The 27196-nt window shown below is 41.1% G+C and overlaps 2 protein-coding genes across 2 annotated transcripts; both read left to right on the top strand.

The window, feature by feature from the left end:
* The first annotated feature begins 6746 nt into the window (after positions 1-6746).
* On the top strand, positions 6747-7700 carry LOC137888352 (odorant receptor 131-2-like). Its single transcript, XM_068731736.1, has one exon. The coding sequence runs from the start codon at positions 6747-6749 to the stop codon at positions 7698-7700; it is 954 nt and encodes a 317-aa protein (XP_068587837.1).
* A 9806-nt stretch (positions 7701-17506) lies between these two features.
* LOC137888351 (odorant receptor 131-2-like) lies at positions 17507-18460 on the top strand. Its single transcript, XM_068731735.1, has one exon. It carries the CDS (start codon positions 17507-17509, stop codon positions 18458-18460), a length of 954 nt encoding a protein of 317 aa, XP_068587836.1.
* The last annotated feature ends 8736 nt before the right edge of the window (positions 18461-27196 follow it).

Raw genomic sequence — 27196 nt, 5'->3', positions numbered from 1 at the left:
TATTCATGACCTATTGTTCAGCTGTTCACCTTAATGACGTGATGGTGTCACGTGGTTTAGGGCAGGACAAAGCTGATATACAACGTTTGAGGGCAGGTAAACCCTGCAGACCAGCTCTGCTTTCTTACTTGGATGATGTGACTCAACGGGCATCTGATGTTAAATGATGTTGGTTTTTCATTTTTCTACACAAGACAAACAGGAAGAGGTTTATTCTGCTTTTGTGTGACGATAAGGCCCCCCACAGTTTTTTTTGTGCTCCTTGATTTCCATCTTACGAGCACATGTGCTCCTTGGACACAAAGTTAGTGTTAAGCCCATCCAGTGACAGATAATAACACGGCTAATAGAGTCATAACCCCAGTGTCGTGACCGGTGACCGGCCCATCATTCTCATACAGTTGTGGTCAAAAGTTTACATACACTTGTAAAGAACATAATGTCATGGCTCTCTTGAGTTTCCAGTTATTTCTACAACTCTGATTTTTCTCTGATAGAGTGATTGGAACAGATACTTCTTTGTCACAAAAAACATTCATGAAGTTTGGTTCTTTCATGACTTTATTATGGGTTAACAGAAAAAGTGACAAAATCTGCTGGGTCAAAAATATACATACAGCAACATGAATTAGCAATTTTGGTGACTTAGAAAGTTGTGTCAATGAAATGAGCTTCATAGCATGGCCTCTTAACTTCTTGTGAGTGATTATGAGTGACTACAGCTGGTGACTTCTCTGAGGCCATTTAAATAGGGCTCATTGGATACAAACGCCCACAAACGCTACAATGGGAAAGTCAAAGGAGCTCAGCATGGATCTGAAAAAGCGTATCATTGACTTGAACAAGTCAGGAAAGTCACTTGGAGCCATTTCAAAGCAGCTGCAGGTCCCAAGAGCAACAGTGCAAACAATTGTTTGTAAGTATAAAGTGCATGGCACTGTTTTGTCACTGCCACGATCAGGAAGAAAACGCAAGCTATCACCTGCTGCTGAGAGAAAATTGGTCAGGAGGGTGAAGAGTCAACCGAGAACCACCAAAAAGCAGATCTGCCAAGAATTAGAAGCTGCTGGAACACAGGTGTCAGTGTCCACAGTCAAGCGTGTTTTGCATCTCCATGGACTGAGAGGCTGCCGTGCAAGAAGGAAGCCCTTGCTCCAAAAGCGGCACCTTAAGGCTCGACTGAAGTTTGCTGCTGATCACGTGGACAAAGATAAGACCTTCTGGAGGAAAGTTCTGTGGTCAGACGAAACAAAAATCGAGCTGTTTGGCCACAATGCCCAGCAATATGTTTGGAGGAGAAAAGGTGAGGCCTTTAACCCCAAGAACACCATGCCTACCGTCAAGCGCGGTGGTGGTAGTAGTATGCTGTGGGGCTGTTTTGCTGCCAATGGAACTGGTGCTTTACAGAGAGTAAATGGGATAATGAAGAAGGAGGATTACCTTCAAATTCTTCAAGATAACCTAAAATCATCAGCCCGAAAGTTGGGTCTTGGGCGCAGTTGGGTGTTCCAACAGGACAATGACCCCAAACACACATCAAAAGTGGTAATGGAATGGCTAAATCAGGCTAGAATTAGGGTTTTAGAATGGCCTTCCCAAAGTCCTGACTTAAATCCCATTGAGAACATGTGGACAATGCTGAAGAAACAAGTCCATGTCAGAAAGGCATCAAATTTAACTGAACTGCACCAATATTGTCAAGAGGAGTGGTCAAAGATTCAACGAGAAGCTTGCCAGAAGCTTGTGGATGGCTACCAAAAGCGCCTAATTGAAGTGAAAATGGCCAAGGGACATGTAACCAAATATTAGCACTGCTGTATGTATATTTTTGACCCAGCAGATTTGATCACTTTTTCTGTTAACCCATAATAAAGTCATGAAAGAACCAAACTTCATGAATGTTTTTTGTGACAAAGAAGTATCTGTTCCAATCACTCTATCAGAGAAAAATCAGAGTTGTAGAAATAACTGGAAACTCAAGAGAGCCATGACATTATGTTCTTTACAAGTGTATGTAAACTTTTGACCACAACTGTACATCCGATTGTTTACACAGTAATTTCATGTATGTGATGTATGATGGTTTTACGTCACGCACATAGTGTCACAGACAGTAACGTCACAATGATTACTACCTAAACATTGATTTCTGCCCTATTAACTGCAATACTTATGTACATATGTTGTACATATATATGTACATATTGTACATAATCATCCAGTCCATCTATATGGACCCAGTTTGCCAGAAAAAAGCCTCTGCTGTCAATCAACAACAAGCTAAAGCGCCTACAGTTTGCCAAACGTTACTGGGACTTTCAATGGGACCGGGTTATACGGTCAGATGAGACCAAAATAGAGCTTTTTGGCAACAAACATCAAAGGTGGGTTTGGTGTAGACAGAAAGATAGCCATACAGAGAAGCACCTCATACCCACTGTGAAGTATGGTGGTGGATCTTTGATGTTGTGGGGCTGTTTTTCTTCCAGAGGCCCTGGACATCTTGATAGGATACATGGTATCATGGACTCCATCAAACATCAGCAGATACTAAATGAAAACCTAACAGCCTCTGCCAGGAAGCTTGAAATGGGCCGTGGTTGGACCTTCCAGCAGGACAATGATCCGAAGCACACCTCAAAACCTACACAAAAATGGTTCACCGACCACAGAATAAAGGTTTTGCCATGGCCATCACAGTCCCCCGACCTAAACCCCAGAGAAGATCTGTGGGATGAGCTGAAGAGGAGAGTCCACAAGCGTCGACCTCTGAATCTGAAGGATCTGGAGAGATTCTGCATGGAGGAATGTCTCAGATCCAGAGCCATGTGTTCACCAACCTCATCACGCAAAATAGGAGAAGACTCACAGCTGTTATCTTGGTAAAGGGAGGCTGCACCAAATATTGAATGAAGGGGTGCCAATAATTGTGGCACATATATTTTTGAGAAAAATATTTGTTTCATGATAAAAATGTAATATTTCTTTCAATTATGTTACTTCAGTTAAAGGTTAGATTTTTGTGAATATTTTGAATGAAAGATGATGAAGATAAACAATAAAGACATTTTTTTGCATCTCGTTTTGCTGATTTTTACTAAAGGGTGCCAATAATTCTGGAGGGCACTGTATATCATATTTATGTAAACGCCTATTTTTGTGTACATAACAGTTCTATCCTTGACCTTTATCTGTCCTGCTTCATTGTCCCTGTCCACAGCTGATAGTTTCTATTTCTGTGTAAGTACATTGAGAGAGATGAAAAAAAGTCAAATTCCCTGTATGTGCACACGATAGAAAAATGGAAAATAAGAATGATTCGGATTCTGAATATATACAGGTGACATCTGTGTATTGAAATAAGTATTTTTTGCCCAAAAGAATTAAGGTGTCAGTAGTTCATTTGACTTCTGCCAACAACTGCCAAGTTTAGAGTCCCTGTTGGTTATGGGTTGTGAAGTTTTCTTACTTTTCAGGTGTATTTTGCTAAATGTTGAGTGTAATTGTTGTGGCAACATTATCTTTCAGCTGTTGAAAACACTGAGGAGTCACAGAGAGATCTCCTCCCATCTGACCTAGTCTCCTGATAACTCATTAAGACACATTAAATATTCAAACTTTTACTCATTAATGTTTTCAGTAAATATTGGCATGATTAATGATTCCCGAAGGAGTTTATCAGGAATCTTCATGGAGACAGGATGACATGTACCTCTGTGGAGACAAAGTATGGCAAAGTTTAACTAAGTTGAAAAAAGAAAAGTCCAAAGTAAATAGAGAAAAACAGGACTTTAATCTCCAATGTCTGACATCAAAACTTGTTGGTTCAAAACTGTGCTTACACATTTAAAGCTGCACTTCACAAGATATTAGAACTTTAGAAAAATATAGGTGTTTTCTTAGTCTTTGGCTGCAACAAATTAACATCTTGCAAATTAACGTTTGCCAGCATAGTGTACAGTTAGATACACTTTACACAGTAATGTAAAGCAGTCTTTCCCAAAGACTGTGTCAGGACCCATAGTTGGGTTGCTGTAGATTTCTTTAAGGTTGCAAACTAAATGTGCATTTATTCCATAGTCTCTTAACATTTATATCTGCAGTACACCTTTGAGCCACATGAGGGAACCTGAATGTTATGGCAGTAAAAATGCTCAAGAATGTTCATTTACGCACAAATGAGTTCTTCTCATGATTTATAGATAAGGCCTGTTGTGAATTGGGTACTGCATAGCATCTTGTGCTGGCTAACATTAGCTAGTTCCTTCATGGTCTTGCTAAATTGAGCAATGTGGATGAGAAGTGGCACCTCTAAGTCTGAGGCCATGGTACTCTGGAAAATGGTGGATTGTGCCATTCGGGTTGGGAGATAGAGTTCAGGTATCTTGGTAAAATGGAGCATGAGATTGAGGGACGGTTTAATGCAGGCGTTGTACTGGACCATCGGGGTAAAGAGGAAGCCGAGCGTGAAGGCAAAACTCTGGATTTAGCATTAGTTTTAAGTTCCAATCCTCACTTATCGTCATGAGCTTTGGTGGTGCCAGAACGAATGAGATCACTGATACAAGCATCTGATATGAGTTTCCTTCACAGTGTGAGGCGTAAAATAAGTTGTATTGTATATGCTCACTCGTGGAACACAGTGGTGTCTTCTGGGAATGCAATACTGGGGTTCAGGAGCCTGGTGGTTGGACTTTGGAGAAGGAATGGTGAAAGTCTTCGTAGCACCAGAAACAGTATAGAAGGTTCCTGGATTTCATGCATTGTGGTGCCAACACAGGTCTTGAAGCAGCGAGACTCTGAGCCACTTTAGGATGGTGGTGGAGTGTGTCTGCAATACAATCTGGTCCATCTCAAATAATTTAGTGTAAAACAGTCAAAATTTAACTTGTGCTTTTTGAGGTACAATGCATGTTATTTATGACAAATTTAGGTTTTAGGCAGCTTCTTCTCAATCTTCTCATCTACCTAACCAATATGATAAGGTACCGGGATTTGCGAAGAACCAGAATTGATAAACATAATCACAACTTATTCAGTGTAATGATACCCATGAAACCCTGTTTGTCCACCAGTAGCTAGGGATGGGTAAAATGCAGAAGTCAAATTTTGTATATGTGCCTATGTATATGACAATAAAATACTAACTTTAGTCTGGCTTCCACTGGGTAATGCAGACTCTTCACTTATATTTTCACTTACTTTAGTATGAAGCTTTTTTCTTATCTTTATTCAAGAGCGTGGTCATTCAATTTGAGAGCACGACTTACTGATTTCACGCTCAGACAGGGATCATTTCATTAGTCAACACGACACCTGTCATTCTATTGGTTGGGCAATTTTGAGAGGGTTGTGGTACAAAAACATCTGTGAGCAGAGGTGAAATCCATTCGCAGCGGACAAATCTGAAAGCAGATGTTTAAGGAGCATGAAGAAGCAGCTCAAGTGTGAGGCGAAGGACTGAAGATGGAGTGCAGGAAATATGTGCAAGCAATAATATATCTGACTGCAAACAGTTTGAGCAGAAGCAGTGCAAATCCAAGCGCAAGCAGGGGATATTTGAGTGTGAGGACAGGGTTTTGAGATCAAGCTTGACAAAATGTGAAGTTAAATCAAGTCATGCTCTCAAATCAAAAGCCCACGCTCTTGAATAAAGAAAGGGAAAAAGCTCCATGCTTTGGTTTTCAACATAATACTAAAAAGAATATTTAGTGCAGCAAACTGTTGTTTCCAAAAGGTAGGACAAACCACACAAAGGGCTGTTAATGATGCCTCTTTAGGACAATACTGATGCTTGATTTGTGGACGGCTGTTATGAAGCCTTGAGTTCGGCGATATTGTCGTCGCCATCTTGGATTACGGCCGCCACCATGTTGTTTTTTGCAACCAGTGAACAGGAAGTGACCATATCTGGACTGAGGAGGAGTGACGTAGAGACGACGTATACGTCTCTGGTAGAGACCTGTCAATCAGCGTGTAGCCCCGCCTCTAAAGCATCCCCTGCTTTATGGTCTGTTTGACTCTAAATGGACCATAATGTACTAAATGAACATCATGCTGTGTTGAAGAAGACTGTAAACTAGAGATTGAGACCATAAACTCATGTTTACAATGTTTACTGAGGGAATAAATCAAGAGAGAAGTAGAGTCATTCTGTTTGCCTCCTCCTGGTCAGTAGAGAGAATGCAATTTTCTATTAGCTCTAGAGTAACTATGTGATTGCATGATTGGGGAGGTCTAAGCTGTATGCAATTGAATCAAATTTGAAAATCACTTCCTGTAGTTTTTGTTGCTGACTGTCAGGACAGACTGAATCTACATGGAAATGACAGTGGAAATCTTTCTATGATGTGATATTAAGAAAGACAGCTATACCTAATACAAGGTAAAACAGATGCTCCTCTATTCTCATGTCCAGTATGGAAGACGTCACATGACCAAGGTATTGGAAAAAAATGGAAGAGAGACTACCTACTCCTGAACCATGCGGCCATGTGTTGGTGTCACGTGAAATGGGTGTGAGGACAGAGTGCATATACAGAATGTGAGGGTAAGCATACCTGGCAGATCAGCTCTGCCCACATCACAAGACGCTAACCTGCTGGCTGTCTGCAGAGGGGGATTTTTAGATGTTTCATGTGAACTCAATAAGCTTGTCTGCTGATGTCGGATCTTCGTTTTTGCAGGAATAGAAAAATAAGTTTATTGTGTAATCTCTCGGTTAATGTCTTGATTGCTTCTCTGAAATGTCTTATGCAACTCAATCTCAGACCAACATCACTGCTGGTCTGCAGTATCAGGGGTTACTGGAGGTTGTGTTGTTTTCCACTCTGACTACATTACCATGCTGTGTGTTTCTCTTCATTAACATCATCATGTTGTTCACCTTGAGGAGTAAACTGGTGTTTTGTGAGACCTCCCGTTACATCCTCCTGTTTAACCTTCTTTTTGCAGACACTATGCAGATGGCAGTGAGTCAGTTACTCTACCTACTGGCTGCCTGTAGAATAACACTGACATATCCATTATGTGGGGTTCTTGCCATGCTCGCTGATCTCACAACTGCAATCTCCCCTCTCACACTGGTGGTGATGTCTCTGGAGAGATATGTGGCTGTGTGCTACCCACTGAGGCACACTACCATCATCACCATGAGAAACACAGCAGTGGCTATCATTGCGGTTTGGGCCTTCAGTTCACTAAATATCCTCACACGAGTTATTCTACTGTTAGATTTTCCATTTGAAGACCTGGAGAGCCTGCAGATGACACATTTTTGTGCCAAAGTAAACATACTTCTCGGCCAAATGTCTGGTCTTTATGATAAAGGCTACACTTATTTTCTGTTTGTATCAGCTAGTGTGGTAGTTATTTCCACCTACGTTGGTGTGATGATAGCAGCCAGGTCAGCCTCCACAGACAAAGCTTCAGCCCAAAAGGCTCGTAAAACACTGCTGCTGCATCTGGTGCAGCTGGGCCTCAGTCTCTCCTCGACTATTTACAACCCCATCATCATAGCTCTTTCGAGAAATGTAACAAGGATAATATTTGTGCGAATCCAGAATGTTTTTTATGTGTGTATTTTCATCTCTCCCAGATGTCTGAGTTCTCTCATTTATGGCATAAGAGATCAGACCATCAGACCTGTCCTCATCAGCCGTCTATGTTGTCGACTGAAACTCTCAGTCGTCCCAGCCTAGGCTCAGGTCTCAACGTAGACTTTATGACATGGATCTAACTGTGTGATCGCTTGTAAATGTAGTATGTTTATGTATATGTGGCTCAAAAGAACCACAGGACAGAAACAGCCTCGCTCAGAGGGCATCCATACCATTATAACACTGAGGGCCGGCTCTACAGAACATAGGGCCCATGGCAAGATTTTCTTTGGGGGCCCTCCTTGTGTATAGAAGAGAGAGAGATCCAAACATACACACATTAACATCGCTGAAGTATTTCATTTTAAACCCACAAAACAGTGGGGTGGGATCGTGTTATCATACCTTTCTTACTGCAATCAAATAAAACAATAAAGAAGAAAGCAGAAGACAACCATTCATGATTTTATTCTACTGAAAAACAAATAATGAAGTAACTCATTAATTATTGACTACATAAACTGTGCTAGAACAGCGTTTTTGAATAGGTTTGGTTACAAATTATAACAGAACAATAGAAAGTCATGTTTTTCTTTTGTCAACAAGATAATTACAGTCAATAAATGGAAAGAGATTTTTATAGAATTGCATTACTGTCATGTTTCATGCTGAGTAGCCGATTATATACAATGAAACAAGTGTTTATTGTTGTTATTTCCTACTGTGCTGTGCTGTAGCCTACAGACAAAGTGAATATTGTTAAAAGTCCAGTTATAAACCACGTGGAGCAAAGATTTGTGGCTGTGTTTTAGTTGTTATAAATACATTAATTCTCATAATTATTTCTTATCTATATTCCTATTCTATTCCTCTATTTTTTAATTACATATTTGTTTTAATGTCTTGTTTTTTTATTATTCTTTAACTATTGAGCTGCTCATTACACTAATGAAAACATAATTATGAATATTATATTCCATTTTTGACAATAAATCCCCCTAAACGCTACAAACTGTTCCTTTCAAATTCTATTGAGTAATTATAATGCTGTGTTCACACCAAATTATGCAAAACACATTTTTCCTTCAACGAGATTACATACAAAGTCAATGCAAAGACATGACTGGATGCGAGTATATGTAAAACTTTCCGGGCGGCGGGAATGAGGTGAATGACCTAACGCAAATACGGGATAATATCGCAGCAATGGCTGGCTTTGTTTCCGCCGATATCACCACCATGGTCTGTCTTTTTTGTCTTTGTTTTTGTCATTGTTTTTATGCGAGAGAAAGCTGATTATCTACCGGGAGATTTGTTTTTAGCGATGCTAGCTACCTAGGAAAAAACAAGACGGCAGTAGTTCAATGCTACTTTGGTTCCGAGGTCGTGGACCCAAAAGCTCATGAAATAGTTGTCAGCCTTTAGACTCTTGTACGCCTTCATCTGACGCACCACCAAAGTCTGTTACGTTTTAGGGGCAGATCAGAGACTCAGGCGCAGACACAGACACAAGAGACGAGGTGAAGTGGAAAACAAGGTAACTTTACTGGGCTCCAAGCCATCAAACACAGGAACAGAAAACAACTCCAACAGGGAGCGGGCCAAAAATCCAAAAACTGTAGAAAAAAGGCAAAGTCACAAACCAGGAACCAGGAGCAAACACGAGGGCTCCCAGGGCTTCATCCGTGCCAAATTTGCACGACGTCATTACACTGAACGAAGGGTGCCGCTCCGATCTGTGTGTCTGGTCACGGTTGCTAAGGCGTTGGAACGGGGTAACATTCTTTTATAATGACGTGGTTCATTCCTCCGACTTTCTAAAGTTTTTCACGGATGCCGCGCCCTCTGTGGGTTTCGGCGGGTACTTCCAAGGCCAATGGTTCGCCAGCAGCAGGCCTCATTCATTCCCCAAGCTCGATTCATCCTCCGCACTGTTCGAAATCTATCCTATCGCAGTAGCTTGTTACATATGGGGGAAGTTTTGGAGACGCAAACGCATCGCGGTGCAGTGCGACAACCAAGCAGTCGTAGGGATTATCAACAAAAGGCCACTCATCCAGCCTCGACATCATGCCTTTCATGAGATGCATTTCATGGCTATCCGTCACTCAAAACTTCGTAATAATAACACTATTCGCTGATGCCTTATCCCGTTTTAAATTTCAGGTTTTCAAGAGTCTGTGCCCAGAAGCTAACCCATCTCCAACAGCCGTTCCTCCTCTAGAAGCACTAATACTCTATTAAATCAGCCATCATTGCAGTCTTACCTAGAAACCACAAGGTTCTACATGAGAAAAGGCCTAGCAGCGTCCACTTTGAAATGTTATGATTTTGCTTGAAAAACTTTCGCCTTATTCTGCATTTCCCTGAACTTACCACTAAAGCCGGTAACAATCAGTGCTGTTTGTGCATTTATTTGTCACTGCATGGACGTGCGTCGCTTCAAGCCTCAGTATGTTAGAGGTCTGGTTGCCGGGATCCAGTTTAACGCCAGATGCTTCGATCCTTCTTTCCCCAGCACCATCCATCTTCGCAGATTCAGCACTCCATCAGCATCTGCAGCCAACTCCACCAGAACCTCCAGCCACCACCACCAGTGTCTGGACTCCTCGGGGGGATTTATATTGTTGCTGCTCAGGGCGATCACAACTCGATCACAAATCTCCTTCAAGCGCCAAAGAATTTCTGTGTAGCTCGTTAACACATCATCTGTCATAATAGATGTTAACTACTAATCATTCACTTGTCTCTCCTGATTGAACTGGCGCTCAGTAACGTAGTTAGGTCTTCATGGTTCTCTTCAGCAACTGGATTTGATGCTGTCAGATTGGTTCAAACAAAATGGATCTGAGGAAGTGTTGACTTTCTTTTAATGTTAGTTGGTTCAGGAAATGTATTGATACGTGGCACACTTTGGGTTTGGGGGAAGGTATCAATTATTTTCGAGTCAAAAGGCTCAAATGAAAGTCACAAGTCAAGTTGCAAGTCTTTTTTGATTTGGTCAAGTCACGTCTAAAGAAGTAAGTAACTCAAGTTCACATTTTCTGCTTGTAACTGCGATACTCAGAGGCACTATAGAAATAAAGTTGACCTACTTTTGCATAGATACGTTTAAACTGAGGAAGACGCGACCAGATGGGTGTTGGGAAACAATAGGAGAGATATTCATGACCTATTGTTCAGCTGTTCACCTTAATGACGTGATGGTGTCACGTGGTTTAGGGCAGGACAAAGCTGATATACAACGTTTGAGGGCAGGTAAACCCTGCAGACCAGCTCTGCTTTCTTACTTGGATGATGTGACTCAACGGGCATCTGATGTTAAATGATGTTGGTTTTTCATTTTTCTACACAAGACAAACAGGAAGAGGTTTATTCTGCTTTTGTGTGACGATAAGGCCCCCCACAGTTTTTTTTGTGCTCCTTGATTTCCATCTTACGAGCACATGTGCTCCTTGGACACAAAGTTAGTGTTAAGCCCATCCAGTGACAGATAATAACACGGCTAATAGAGTCATAACCCCAGTGTCGTGACCGGTGACCGGCCCATCATTCTCATACAGTTGTGGTCAAAAGTTTACATACACTTGTAAAGAACATAATGTCATGGCTCTCTTGAGTTTCCAGTTATTTCTACAACTCTGATTTTTCTCTGATAGAGTGATTGGAACAGATACTTCTTTGTCACAAAAAACATTCATGAAGTTTGGTTCTTTCATGACTTTATTATGGGTTAACAGAAAAAGTGACAAAATCTGCTGGGTCAAAAATATACATACAGCAACATGAATTAGCAATTTTGGTGACTTAGAAAGTTGTGTCAATGAAATGAGCTTCATAGCATGGCCTCTTAACTTCTTGTGAGTGATTATGAGTGACTACAGCTGGTGACTTCTCTGAGGCCATTTAAATAGGGCTCATTGGATACAAACGCCCACAAACGCTACAATGGGAAAGTCAAAGGAGCTCAGCATGGATCTGAAAAAGCGTATCATTGACTTGAACAAGTCAGGAAAGTCACTTGGAGCCATTTCAAAGCAGCTGCAGGTCCCAAGAGCAACAGTGCAAACAATTGTTTGTAAGTATAAAGTGCATGGCACTGTTTTGTCACTGCCACGATCAGGAAGAAAATGCAAGCTATCACCTGCTGCTGAGAGAAAATTGGTCAGGAGGGTGAAGAGTCAACCGAGAACCACCAAAAAGCAGATCTGCCAAGAATTAGAAGCTGCTGGAACACAGGTGTCAGTGTCCACAGTCAAGCGTGTTTTGCATCTCCATGGACTGAGAGGCTGCCGTGCAAGAAGGAAGCCCTTGCTCCAAAAGCGGCACCTTAAGGCTCGACTGAAGTTTGCTGCTGATCACGTGGACAAAGATAAGACCTTCTGGAGGAAAGTTCTGTGGTCAGACGAAACAAAAATCGAGCTGTTTGGCCACAATGCCCAGCAATATGTTTGGAGGAGAAAAGGTGAGGCCTTTAACCCCAAGAACACCATGCCTACCGTCAAGCGCGGTGGTGGTAGTAGTATGCTGTGGGGCTGTTTTGCTGCCAATGGAACTGGTGCTTTACAGAGAGTAAATGGGATAATGAAGAAGGAGGATTACCTTCAAATTCTTCAAGATAACCTAAAATCATCAGCCCGAAAGTTGGGTCTTGGGCGCAGTTGGGTGTTCCAACAGGACAATGACCCCAAACACACATCAAAAGTGGTAATGGAATGGCTAAATCAGGCTAGAATTAGGGTTTTAGAATGGCCTTCCCAAAGTCCTGACTTAAATCCCATTGAGAACATGTGGACAATGCTGAAGAAACAAGTCCATGTCAGAAAGGCATCAAATTTAACTGAACTGCACCAATATTGTCAAGAGGAGTGGTCAAAGATTCAACGAGAAGCTTGCCAGAAGCTTGTGGATGGCTACCAAAAGCGCCTAATTGAAGTGAAAATGGCCAAGGGACATGTAACCAAATATTAGCACTGCTGTATGTATATTTTTGACCCAGCAGATTTGATCACTTTTTCTGTTAACCCATAATAAAGTCATGAAAGAACCAAACTTCATGAATGTTTTTTGTGACAAAGAAGTATCTGTTCCAATCACTCTATCAGAGAAAAATCAGAGTTGTAGAAATAACTGGAAACTCAAGAGAGCCATGACATTATGTTCTTTACAAGTGTATGTAAACTTTTGACCACAACTGTACATCCGATTGTTTACACAGTAATTTCATGTATGTGATGTATGATGGTTTTACGTCACGCACATAGTGTCACAGACAGTAACGTCACAATGATTACTACCTAAACATTGATTTCTGCCCTATTAACTGCAATACTTATGTACATATGTTGTACATATATATGTACATATTGTACATAATCATCCAGTCCATCTATATGGACCCAGTTTGCCAGAAAAAAGCCTCTGCTGTCAATCAACAACAAGCTAAAGCGCCTACAGTTTGCCAAACGTTACTGGGACTTTCAATGGGACCGGGTTATACGGTCAGATGAGACCAAAATAGAGCTTTTTGGCAACAAACATCAAAGGTGGGTTTGGTGTAGACAGAAAGATAGCCATACAGAGAAGCACCTCATACCCACTGTGAAGTATGGTGGTGGATCTTTGATGTTGTGGGGCTGTTTTTCTTCCAGAGGCCCTGGACATCTTGATAGGATACATGGTATCATGGACTCCATCAAACATCAGCAGATACTAAATGAAAACCTAACAGCCTCTGCCAGGAAGCTTGAAATGGGCCGTGGTTGGACCTTCCAGCAGGACAATGATCCGAAGCACACCTCAAAACCTACACAAAAATGGTTCACCGACCACAGAATAAAGGTTTTGCCATGGCCATCACAGTCCCCCGACCTAAACCCCAGAGAAGATCTGTGGGATGAGCTGAAGAGGAGAGTCCACAAGCGTCGACCTCTGAATCTGAAGGATCTGGAGAGATTCTGCATGGAGGAATGTCTCAGATCCAGAGCCATGTGTTCACCAACCTCATCACGCAAAATAGGAGAAGACTCACAGCTGTTATCTTGGTAAAGGGAGGCTGCACCAAATATTGAATGAAGGGGTGCCAATAATTGTGGCACATATATTTTTGAGAAAAATATTTGTTTCATGATAAAAATGTAATATTTCTTTCAATTATGTTACTTCAGTTAAAGGTTAGATTTTTGTGAATATTTTGAATGAAAGATGATGAAGATAAACAATAAAGACATTTTTTTGCATCTCGTTTTGCTGATTTTTACTAAAGGGTGCCAATAATTCTGGAGGGCACTGTATATCATATTTATGTAAACGCCTATTTTTGTGTACATAACAGTTCTATCCTTGACCTTTATCTGTCCTGCTTCATTGTCCCTGTCCACAGCTGATAGTTTCTATTTCTGTGTAAGTACATTGAGAGAGATGAAAAAAAGTCAAATTCCCTGTATGTGCACACGATAGAAAAATGGAAAATAAGAATGATTCGGATTCTGAATATATACAGGTGACATCTGTGTATTGAAATAAGTATTTTTTGCCCAAAAGAATTAAGGTGTCAGTAGTTCATTTGACTTCTGCCAACAACTGCCAAGTTTAGAGTCCCTGTTGGTTATGGGTTGTGAAGTTTTCTTACTTTTCAGGTGTATTTTGCTAAATGTTGAGTGTAATTGTTGTGGCAACATTATCTTTCAGCTGTTGAAAACACTGAGGAGTCACAGAGAGATCTCCTCCCATCTGACCTAGTCTCCTGATAACTCATTAAGACACATTAAATATTCAAACTTTTACTCATTAATGTTTTCAGTAAATATTGGCATGATTAATGATTCCCGAAGGAGTTTATCAGGAATCTTCATGGAGACAGGATGACATGTACCTCTGTGGAGACAAAGTATGGCAAAGTTTAACTAAGTTGAAAAAAGAAAAGTCCAAAGTAAATAGAGAAAAACAGGACTTTAATCTCCAATGTCTGACATCAAAACTTGTTGGTTCAAAACTGTGCTTACACATTTAAAGCTGCACTTCACAAGATATTAGAACTTTAGAAAAATATAGGTGTTTTCTTAGTCTTTGGCTGCAACAAATTAACATCTTGCAAATTAACGTTTGCCAGCATAGTGTACAGTTAGATACACTTTACACAGTAATGTAAAGCAGTCTTTCCCAAAGACTGTGTCAGGACCCATAGTTGGGTTGCTGTAGATTTCTTTAAGGTTGCAAACTAAATGTGCATTTATTCCATAGTCTCTTAACATTTATATCTGCAGTACACCTTTGAGCCACATGAGGGAACCTGAATGTTATGGCAGTAAAAATGCTCAAGAATGTTCATTTACGCACAAATGAGTTCTTCTCATGATTTATAGATAAGGCCTGTTGTGAATTGGGTACTGCATAGCATCTTGTGCTGGCTAACATTAGCTAGTTCCTTCATGGTCTTGCTAAATTGAGCAATGTGGATGAGAAGTGGCACCTCTAAGTCTGAGGCCATGGTACTCTGGAAAATGGTGGATTGTGCCATTCGGGTTGGGAGATAGAGTTCAGGTATCTTGGTAAAATGGAGCATGAGATTGAGGGACGGTTTAATGCAGGCGTTGTACTGGACCATCGGGGTAAAGAGGAAGCCGAGCGTGAAGGCAAAACTCTGGATTTAGCATTAGTTTTAAGTTCCAATCCTCACTTATCGTCATGAGCTTTGGTGGTGCCAGAACGAATGAGATCACTGATACAAGCATCTGATATGAGTTTCCTTCACAGTGTGAGGCGTAAAATAAGTTGTATTGTATATGCTCACTCGTGGAACACAGTGGTGTCTTCTGGGAATGCAATACTGGGGTTCAGGAGCCTGGTGGTTGGACTTTGGAGAAGGAATGGTGAAAGTCTTCGTAGCACCAGAAACAGTATAGAAGGTTCCTGGATTTCATGCATTGTGGTGCCAACACAGGTCTTGAAGCAGCGAGACTCTGAGCCACTTTAGGATGGTGGTGGAGTGTGTCTGCAATACAATCTGGTCCATCTCAAATAATTTAGTGTAAAACAGTCAAAATTTAACTTGTGCTTTTTGAGGTACAATGCATGTTATTTATGACAAATTTAGGTTTTAGGCAGCTTCTTCTCAATCTTCTCATCTACCTAACCAATATGATAAGGTACCGGGATTTGCGAAGAACCAGAATTGATAAACATAATCACAACTTATTCAGTGTAATGATACCCATGAAACCCTGTTTGTCCACCAGTAGCTAGGGATGGGTAAAATGCAGAAGTCAAATTTTGTATATGTGCCTATGTATATGACAATAAAATACTAACTTTAGTCTGGCTTCCACTGGGTAATGCAGACTCTTCACTTATATTTTCACTTACTTTAGTATGAAGCTTTTTTCTTATCTTTATTCAAGAGCGTGGTCATTCAATTTGAGAGCACGACTTACTGATTTCACGCTCAGACAGGGATCATTTCATTAGTCAACACGACACCTGTCATTCTATTGGTTGGGCAATTTTGAGAGGGTTGTGGTACAAAAACATCTGTGAGCAGAGGTGAAATCCATTCGCAGCGGACAAATCTGAAAGCAGATGTTTGAGGAGCATGAAGAAGCAGCTCAAGTGTGAGGCGAAGGACTGAAGATGGAGTGCAGGAAATATGTGCAAGCAATAATATATCTGACTGCAAACAGTTTGAGCAGAAGCAGTGCAAATCCAAGCGCAAGCAGGGGATATTTGAGTGTGAGGACAGGGTTTTGAGATCAAGCTTGACAAAATGTGAAGTTAAATCAAGTCATGCTCTCAAATCAAAAGCCCACGCTCTTGAATAAAGAAAGGGAAAAAGCTCCATGCTTTGGTTTTCAACATAATACTAAAAAGAATATTTAGTGCAGCAAACTGTTGTTTCCAAAAGGTAGGACAAACCACACAAAGGGCTGTTAATGATGCCTCTTTAGGACAATACTGATGCTTGATTTGTGGACGGCTGTTATGAAGCCTTGAGTTCGGCGATATTGTCGTCGCCATCTTGGATTACGGCCGCCACCATGTTGTTTTTTGCAACCAGTGAACAGGAAGTGACCATATCTGGACTGAGGAGGAGTGACGTAGAGACGACGTATACGTCTCTGGTAGAGACCTGTCAATCAGCGTGTAGCCCCGCCTCTAAAGCATCCCCTGCTTTATGGTCTGTTTGACTCTAAATGGACCATAATGTACTAAATGAACATCATGCTGTGTTGAAGAAGACTGTAAACTAGAGATTGAGACCATAAACTCATGTTTACAATGTTTACTGAGGGAATAAATCAAGAGAGAAGTAGAGTCATTCTGTTTGCCTCCTCCTGGTCAGTAGAGAGAATGCAATTTTCTATTAGCTCTAGAGTAACTATGTGATTGCATGATTGGGGAGGTCTAAGCTGTATGCAATTGAATCAAATTTGAAAATCACTTCCTGTAGTTTTTGTTGCTGACTGTCAGGACAGACTGAATCTACATGGAAATGACAGTGGAAATCTTTCTATGATGTGATATTAAGAAAGACAGCTATACCTAATACAAGGTAAAACAGATGCTCCTCTATTCTCATGTCCAGTATGGAAGACGTCACATGACCAAGGTATTGGAAAAAAATGGAAGAGAGACTACCTACTCCTGAACCATGCGGCCATGTGTTGGTGTCACGTGAAATGGGTGTGAGGACAGAGTGCATATACAGAATGTGAGGGTAAGCATACCTGGCAGATCAGCTCTGCCCACATCACAAGACGCTAACCTGCTGGCTGTCTGCAGAGGGGGATTTTTAGATGTTTCATGTGAACTCAATAAGCTTGTCTGCTGATGTCGGATCTTCGTTTTTGCAGGAATAGAAAAATAAGTTTATTGTGTAATCTCTCGGTTAATGTCTTGATTGCTTCTCTGAAATGTCTTATGCAACTCAATCTCAGACCAACATCACTGCTGGTCTGCAGTATCAGGGGTTACTGGAGGTTGTGTTGTTTTCCACTCTGACTACATTACCATGCTGTGTGTTTCTCTTCATTAACATCATCATGTTGTTCACCTTGAGGAGTAAACTGGTGTTTTGTGAGACCTCCCGTTACATCCTCCTGTTTAACCTTCTTTTTGCAGACACTATGCAGATGGCAGTGAGTCAGTTACTCTACCTACTGGCTGCCTGTAGAATAACACTGACATATCCATTATGTGGGGTTCTTGCCATGCTCGCTGATCTCACAACTGCAATCTCCCCTCTCACACTGGTGGTGATGTCTCTGGAGAGATATGTGGCTGTGTGCTACCCACTGAGGCACACTACCATCATCACCATGAGAAACACAGCAGTGGCTATCATTGCGGTTTGGGCCTTCAGTTCACTAAATATCCTCACACGAGTTATTCTACTGTTAGATTTTCCATTTGAAGACCTGGAGAGCCTGCAGATGACACATTTTTGTGCCAAAGTAAACATACTTCTCGGCCAAATGTCTGGTCTTTATGATAAAGGCTACACTTATTTTCTGTTTGTATCAGCTAGTGTGGTAGTTATTTCCACCTACGTTGGTGTGATGATAGCAGCCAGGTCAGCCTCCACAGACAAAGCTTCAGCCCAAAAGGCTCGTAAAACACTGCTGCTGCATCTGGTGCAGCTGGGCCTCAGTCTCTCCTCGACTATTTACAACCCCATCATCATAGCTCTTTCGAGAAATGTAACAAGGATAATATTTGTGCGAATCCAGAATGTTTTTTATGTGTGTATTTTCATCTCTCCCAGATGTCTGAGTTCTCTCATTTATGGCATAAGAGATCAGACCATCAGACCTGTCCTCATCAGCCGTCTATGTTGTCGACTGAAACTCTCAGTCGTCCCAGCCTAGGCTCAGGTCTCAACGTAGACTTTATGACATGGATCTAACTGTGTGATCGCTTGTAAATGTAGTATGTTTATGTATATGTGGCTCAAAAGAACCACAGGACAGAAACAGCCTCGCTCAGAGGGCATCCATACCATTATAACACTGAGGGCCGGCTCTACAGAACATAGGGCCCATGGCAAGATTTTCTTTGGGGGCCCTCCTTGTGTATAGAAGAGAGAGAGATCCAAACATACACACATTAACATCGCTGAAGTATTTCATTTTAAACCCACAAAACAGTGGGGTGGGATCGTGTTATCATACCTTTCTTACTGCAATCAAATAAAACAATAAAGAAGAAAGCAGAAGACAACCATTCATGATTTTATTCTACTGAAAAACAAATAATGAAGTAACTCATTAATTATTGACTACATAAACTGTGCTAGAACAGCGTTTTTGAATAGGTTTGGTTACAAATTATAACAGAACAATAGAAAGTCATGTTTTTCTTTTGTCAACAAGATAATTACAGTCAATAAATGGAAAGAGATTTTTATAGAATTGCATTACTGTCATGTTTCATGCTGAGTAGCCGATTATATACAATGAAACAAGTGTTTATTGTTGTTATTTCCTACTGTGCTGTGCTGTAGCCTACAGACAAAGTGAATATTGTTAAAAGTCCAGTTATAAACCACGTGGAGCAAAGATTTGTGGCTGTGTTTTAGTTGTTATAAATACATTAATTCTCATAATTATTTCTTATCTATATTCCTATTCTATTCCTCTATTTTTTAATTACATATTTGTTTTAATGTCTTGTTTTTTTATTATTCTTTAACTATTGAGCTGCTCATTACACTAATGAAAACATAATTATGAATATTATATTCCATTTTTGACAATAAATCCCCCTAAACGCTACAAACTGTTCCTTTCAAATTCTATTGAGTAATTATAATGCTGTGTTCACACCAAATTATGCAAAACACATTTTTCCTTCAACGAGATTACATACAAAGTCAATGCAAAGACATGACTGGATGCGAGTATATGTAAAACTTTCCGGGCGGCGGGAATGAGGTGAATGACCTAACGCAAATACGGGATAATATCGCAGCAATGGCTGGCTTTGTTTCCGCCGATATCACCACCATGGTCTGTCTTTTTTGTCTTTGTTTTTGTCATTGTTTTTATGCGAGAGAAAGCTGATTATCTACCGGGAGATTTGTTTTTAGCGATGCTAGCTACCTAGGAAAAAACAAGACGGCAGTAGTTCAATGCTACTTTGGTTCCGAGGTCGTGGACCCAAAAGCTCATGAAATAGTTGTCAGCCTTTAGACTCTTGTACGCCTTCATCTGACGCACCACCAAAGTCTGTTACGTTTTAGGGGCAGATCAGAGACTCAGGCGCAGACACAGACACAAGAGACGAGGTGAAGTGGAAAACAAGGTAACTTTACTGGGCTCCAAGCCATCAAACACAGGAACAGAAAACAACTCCAACAGGGAGCGGGCCAAAAATCCAAAAACTGTAGAAAAAAGGCAAAGTCACAAACCAGGAACCAGGAGCAAACACGAGGGCTCCCAGGGCTTCATCCGTGCCAAATTTGCACGACGTCATTACACTGAACGAAGGGTGCCGCTCCGATCTGTGTGTCTGGTCACGGTTGCTAAGGCGTTGGAACGGGGTAACATTCTTTTATAATGACGTGGTTCATTCCTCCGACTTTCTAAAGTTTTTCACGGATGCCGCGCCCTCTGTGGGTTTCGGCGGGTACTTCCAAGGCCAATGGTTCGCCAGCAGCAGGCCTCATTCATTCCCCAAGCTCGATTCATCCTCCGCACTGTTCGAAATCTATCCTATCGCAGTAGCTTGTTACATATGGGGGAAGTTTTGGAGACGCAAACGCATCGCGGTGCAGTGCGACAACCAAGCAGTCGTAGGGATTATCAACAAAAGGCCACTCATCCAGCCTCGACATCATGCCTTTCATGAGATGCATTTCATGGCTATCCGTCACTCAAAACTTCGTAATAATAACACTATTCGCTGATGCCTTATCCCGTTTTAAATTTCAGGTTTTCAAGAGTCTGTGCCCAGAAGCTAACCCATCTCCAACAGCCGTTCCTCCTCTAGAAGCACTAATACTCTATTAAATCAGCCATCATTGCAGTCTTACCTAGAAACCACAAGGTTCTACATGAGAAAAGGCCTAGCAGCGTCCACTTTGAAATGTTATGATTTTGCTTGAAAAACTTTCGCCTTATTCTGCATTTCCCTGAACTTACCACTAAAGCCGGTAACAATCAGTGCTGTTTGTGCATTTATTTGTCACTGCATGGACGTGCGTCGCTTCAAGCCTCAGTATGTTAGAGGTCTGGTTGCCGGGATCCAGTTTAACGCCAGATGCTTCGATCCTTCTTTCCCCAGCACCATCCATCTTCGCAGATTCAGCACTCCATCAGCATCTGCAGCCAACTCCACCAGAACCTCCAGCCACCACCACCAGTGTCTGGACTCCTCGGGGGGATTTATATTGTTGCTGCTCAGGGCGATCACAACTCGATCACAAATCTCCTTCAAGCGCCAAAGAATTTCTGTGTAGCTCGTTAACACATCATCTGTCATAATAGATGTTAACTACTAATCATTCACTTGTCTCTCCTGATTGAACTGGCGCTCAGTAACGTAGTTAGGTCTTCATGGTTCTCTTCAGCAACTGGATTTGATGCTGTCAGATTGGTTCAAACAAAATGGATCTGAGGAAGTGTTGACTTTCTTTTAATGTTAGTTGGTTCAGGAAATGTATTGATACGTGGCACGCTTTGGGTTTGGGGGAAGGTATCAATTATTTTCGAGTCAAAAGGCTCAAATGAAAGTCACAAGTCAAGTTGCAAGTCTTTTTTGATTTGGTCAAGTCACGTCTAAAGAAGTAAGTAACTCAAGTTCACATTTTCTGCTTGTAACTGCGATACTCAGAGGCACTATAGAAATAAAGTTGACCTACTTTTGCATAGATACGTTTAAACTGAGGAAGACGCGACCAGATGGGTGTTGGGAAACAATAGGAGAGATATTCATGACCTATTGTTCAGCTGTTCACCTTAATGACGTGATGGTGTCACGTGGTTTAGGGCAGGACAAAGCTGATATACAACGTTTGAGGGCAGGTAAACCCTGCAGACCAGCTCTGCTTTCTTACTTGGATGATGTGACTCAACGGGCATCTGATGTTAAATGATGTTGGTTTTTCATTTTTCTACACAAGACAAACAGGAAGAGGTTTATTCTGCTTTTGTGTGACGATAAGGCCCCCCACAGTTTTTTTTGTGCTCCTTGATTTCCATCTTACGAGCACATGTGCTCCTTGGACACAAAGTTAGTGTTAAGCCCATCCAGTGACAGATAATAACACGGCTAATAGAGTCATAACCCCAGTGTCGTGACCGGTGACCGGCCCATCATTCTCATACAGTTGTGGTCAAAAGTTTACATACACTTGTAAAGAACATAATGTCATGGCTCTCTTGAGTTTCCAGTTATTTCTACAACTCTGATTTTTCTCTGATAGAGTGATTGGAACAGATACTTCTTTGTCACAAAAAACATTCATGAAGTTTGGTTCTTTCATGACTTTATTATGGGTTAACAGAAAAAGTGACAAAATCTGCTGGGTCAAAAATATACATACAGCAACATGAATTAGCAATTTTGGTGACTTAGAAAGTTGTGTCAATGAAATGAGCTTCATAGCATGGCCTCTTAACTTCTTGTGAGTGATTATGAGTGACTACAGCTGGTGACTTCTCTGAGGCCATTTAAATAGGGCTCATTGGATACAAACGCCCACAAACGCTACAATGGGAAAGTCAAAGGAGCTCAGCATGGATCTGAAAAAGCGTATCATTGACTTGAACAAGTCAGGAAAGTCACTTGGAGCCATTTCAAAGCAGCTGCAGGTCCCAAGAGCAACAGTGCAAACAATTGTTTGTAAGTATAAAGTGCATGGCACTGTTTTGTCACTGCCACGATCAGGAAGAAAATGCAAGCTATCACCTGCTGCTGAGAGAAAATTGGTCAGGAGGGTGAAGAGTCAACCGAGAACCACCAAAAAGCAGATCTGCCAAGAATTAGAAGCTGCTGGAACACAGGTGTCAGTGTCCACAGTCAAGCGTGTTTTGCATCTCCATGGACTGAGAGGCTGCCGTGCAAGAAGGAAGCCCTTGCTCCAAAAGCGGCACCTTAAGGCTCGACTGAAGTTTGCTGCTGATCACGTGGACAAAGATAAGACCTTCTGGAGGAAAGTTCTGTGGTCAGACGAAACAAAAATCGAGCTGTTTGGCCACAATGCCCAGCAATATGTTTGGAGGAGAAAAGGTGAGGCCTTTAACCCCAAGAACACCATGCCTACCGTCAAGCGCGGTGGTGGTAGTAGTATGCTGTGGGGCTGTTTTGCTGCCAATGGAACTGGTGCTTTACAGAGAGTAAATGGGATAATGAAGAAGGAGGATTACCTTCAAATTCTTCAAGATAACCTAAAATCATCAGCCCGAAAGTTGGGTCTTGGGCGCAGTTGGGTGTTCCAACAGGACAATGACCCCAAACACACATCAAAAGTGGTAATGGAATGGCTAAATCAGGCTAGAATTAGGGTTTTAGAATGGCCTTCCCAAAGTCCTGACTTAAATCCCATTGAGAACATGTGGACAATGCTGAAGAAACAAGTCCATGTCAGAAAGGCATCAAATTTAACTGAACTGCACCAATATTGTCAAGAGGAGTGGTCAAAGATTCAACGAGAAGCTTGCCAGAAGCTTGTGGATGGCTACCAAAAGAGCCTAATTGAAGTGAAAATGGCCAAGGGACATGTAACCAAATATTAGCACTGCTGTATGTATATTTTTGACCCAGCAGATTTGATCACTTTTTCTGTTAACCCATAATAAAGTCATGAAAGAACCAAACTTCATGAATGTTTTTTGTGACAAAGAAGTATCTGTTCCAATCACTCTATCAGAGAAAAATCAGAGTTGTAGAAATAACTGGAAACTCAAGAGAGCCATGACATTATGTTCTTTACAAGTGTATGTAAACTTTTGACCACAACTGTACATCCGATTGTTTACACAGTAATTTCATGTATGTGATGTATGATGGTTTTACGTCACGCACATAGTGTCACAGACAGTAACGTCACAATGATTACTACCTAAACATTGATTTCTGCCCTATTAACTGCAATACTTATGTACATATGTTGTACATATATATGTACATATTGTACATAATCATCCAGTCCATCTATATGGACCCAGTTTGCCAGAAAAAAGCCTCTGCTGTCAATCAACAACAAGCTAAAGCGCCTACAGTTTGCCAAACGTTACTGGGACTTTCAATGGGACCGGGTTATACGGTCAGATGAGACCAAAATAGAGCTTTTTGGCAACAAACATCAAAGGTGGGTTTGGTGTAGACAGAAAGATAGCCATACAGAGAAGCACCTCATACCCACTGTGAAGTATGGTGGTGGATCTTTGATGTTGTGGGGCTGTTTTTCTTCCAGAGGCCCTGGACATCTTGATAGGATACATGGTATCATGGACTCCATCAAACATCAGCAGATACTAAATGAAAACCTAACAGCCTCTGCCAGGAAGCTTGAAATGGGCCGTGGTTGGACCTTCCAGCAGGACAATGATCCGAAGCACACCTCAAAACCTACACAAAAATGGTTCACCGACCACAGAATAAAGGTTTTGCCATGGCCATCACAGTCCCCCGACCTAAACCCCAGAGAAGATCTGTGGGATGAGCTGAAGAGGAGAGTCCACAAGCGTCGACCTCTGAATCTGAAGGATCTGGAGAGATTCTGCATGGAGGAATGTCTCAGATCCAGAGCCATGTGTTCACCAACCTCATCACGCAAAATAGGAGAAGACTCACAGCTGTTATCTTGGTAAAGGGAGGCTGCACCAAATATTGAATGAAGGGGTGCCAATAATTGTGGCACATATATTTTTGAGAAAAATATTTGTTTCATGATAAAAATGTAATATTTCTTTCAATTATGTTACTTCAGTTAAAGGTTAGATTTTTGTGAATATTTTGAATGAAAGATGATGAAGATAAACAATAAAGACATTTTTTTGCATCTCGTTTTGCTGATTTTTACTAAAGGGTGCCAATAATTCTGGAGGGCACTGTATATCATATTTATGTAAACGCCTATTTTTGTGTACATAACAGTCCTATCCTTGACCTTTATCTGTCCTGCTTCATTGTCCCTGTCCACAGCTGATAGTTTCTATTTCTGTGTAAGTACATTGAGAGAGATGAAAAAAAGTCAAATTCCCTGTATGTGCACACGATAGAAAAATGGAAAATAAGAATGATTCGGATTCTGAATATATACAGGTGACATCTGTGTATTGAAATAAGTATTTTTTGCCCAAAAGAATTAAGGTGTCAGTAGTTCATTTGACTTCTGCCAACAACTGCCAAGTTTAGAGTCCCTGTTTGTTATGGGTTGTGAAGTTTTCTTACTTTTCAGGTGTATTTTGCTAAATGTTGAGTGTAATTGTTGTGGCAACATTATCTTTCAGCTGTTGAAAACACTGAGGAGTCACAGAGAGATCTCCTCCCATCTGACCTAGTCTCCTAATAACTCATTAAGACACATTAAATATTCAAACTTTTACTCATTAATGTTTTCAGTAAATATTGGCATGATTAATGATTCCCGAAGGAGTTTATCAGGAATCTTCATGGAGACAGGATGACATGTACCTCTGTGGAGACAAAGTATGGCAAAGTTTAACTAAGTTGAAAAAAGAAAAGTCCAAAGTAAATAGAGAAAAACAGGACTTTAATCTCCAATGTCTGACATCAAAACTTGTTGGTTCAAAACTGTGCTTACACATTTAAAGCTGCACTTCACAAGATATTAGAACTTTAGAAAAATATAGGTGTTTTCTTAGTCTTTGGCTGCAACAAATTAACATCTTGCAAATTAACGTTTGCCAGCATAGTGTACAGTTAGATACACTTTACACAGTAATGTAAAGCAGTCTTTCCCAAAGACTGTGTCAGGACCCATAGTTGGGTTGCTGTAGATTTCTTTAAGGTTGCAAACTAAATGTGCATTTATTCCATAGTCTCTTAACATTTATATCTGCAGTACACCTTTGAGCCACATGAGGGAACCTGAATGTTATGGCAGTAAAAATGCTCAAGAATGTTCATTTACGCACAAATGAGTTCTTCTCATGATTTATAGATAAGGCCTGTTGTGAATTGGGTACTGCATAGCATCTTGTGCTGGCTAACATTAGCTAGTTCCTTCATGGTCTTGCTAAATTGAGCAATGTGGATGAGAAGTGGCACCTCTAAGTCTGAGGCCATGGTACTCTGGAAAATGGTGGATTGTGCCATTCGGGTTGGGAGATAGAGTTCAGGTATCTTGGTAAAATGGAGCATGAGATTGAGGGACGGTTTAATGCAGGCGTTGTACTGGACCATCGGGGTAAAGAGGAAGCCGAGCGTGAAGGCAAAACTCTGGATTTAGCATTAGTTTTAAGTTCCAATCCTCACTTATCGTCATGAGCTTTGGTGGTGCCAGAACGAATGAGATCACTGATACAAGCATCTGATATGAGTTTCCTTCACAGTGTGAGGCGTAAAATAAGTTGTATTGTATATGCTCACTCGTGGAACACAGTGGTGTCTTCTGGGAATGCAATACTGGGGTTCAGGAGCCTGGTGGTTGGACTTTGGAGAAGGAATGGTGAAAGTCTTCGTAGCACCAGAAACAGTATAGAAGGTTCCTGGATTTCATGCATTGTGGTGCCAACACAGGTCTTGAAGCAGCGAGACTCTGAGCCACTTTAGGATGGTGGTGGAGTGTGTCTGCAATACAATCTGGTCCATCTCAAATAATTTAGTGTAAAACAGTCAAAATTTAACTTGTGCTTTTTGAGGTACAATGCATGTTATTTATGACAAATTTAGGTTTTAGGCAGCTTCTTCTCAATCTTCTCATCTACCTAACCAATATGATAAGGTACCGGGATTTGCGAAGAACCAGAATTGATAAACATAATCACAACTTATTCAGTGTAATGATACCCATGAAACCCTGTTTGTCCACCAGTAGCTAGGGATGGGTAAAATGCAGAAGTCAAATTTTGTATATGTGCCTATGTATATGACAATAAAATACTAACTTTAGTCTGGCTTCCACTGGGTAATGCAGACTCTTCACTTATATTTTCACTTACTTTAGTATGAAGCTTTTTTCTTATCTTTATTCAAGAGCGTGGTCATTCAATTTGAGAGCACGACTTACTGATTTCACGCTCAGACAGGGATCATTTCATTAGTCAACACGACACCTGTCATTCTATTGGTTGGGCAATTTTGAGAGGGTTGTGGTACAAAAACATCTGTGAGCAGAGGTGAAATCCATTCGCAGCGGACAAATCTGAAAGCAGATGTTTGAGGAGCATGAAGAAGCAGCTCAAGTGTGAGGCGAAGGACTGAAGATGGAGTGCAGGAAATATGTGCAAGCAATAATATATCTGACTGCAAACAGTTTGAGCAGAAGCAGTGCAAATCCAAGCGCAAGCAGGGGATATTTGAGTGTGAGGACAGGGTTTTGAGATCAAGCTTGACAAAATGTGAAGTTAAATCAAGTCATGCTCTCAAATCAAAAGCCCACGCTCTTGAATAAAGAAAGGGAAAAAGCTCCATGC

Source organism: Cebidichthys violaceus, unplaced genomic scaffold (genome assembly GCF_023349555.1).
Source record: "Cebidichthys violaceus isolate CVI_PGR_0920_01 unplaced genomic scaffold, fCebVio1.0.p SCAF_53, whole genome shotgun sequence".
NCBI classification, from domain to species: Eukaryota; Metazoa; Chordata; class Actinopteri; order Perciformes; family Stichaeidae; genus Cebidichthys; species Cebidichthys violaceus.
Note: the sequence above shows the minus strand (reverse complement) of the source record. Positions and strands in the feature narration are given on the sequence as shown.

Excerpts from the sequence above, each read along its gene's own strand:
- LOC137888352 (XM_068731736.1), top strand. The coding sequence starts at position 6,747 with ATGTCTTATGCAACTCAATCTCAGACCAACATCACTGCTGGTCTGCAG.
- LOC137888351 (XM_068731735.1), top strand. The coding sequence starts at position 17,507 with ATGTCTTATGCAACTCAATCTCAGACCAACATCACTGCTGGTCTGCAG.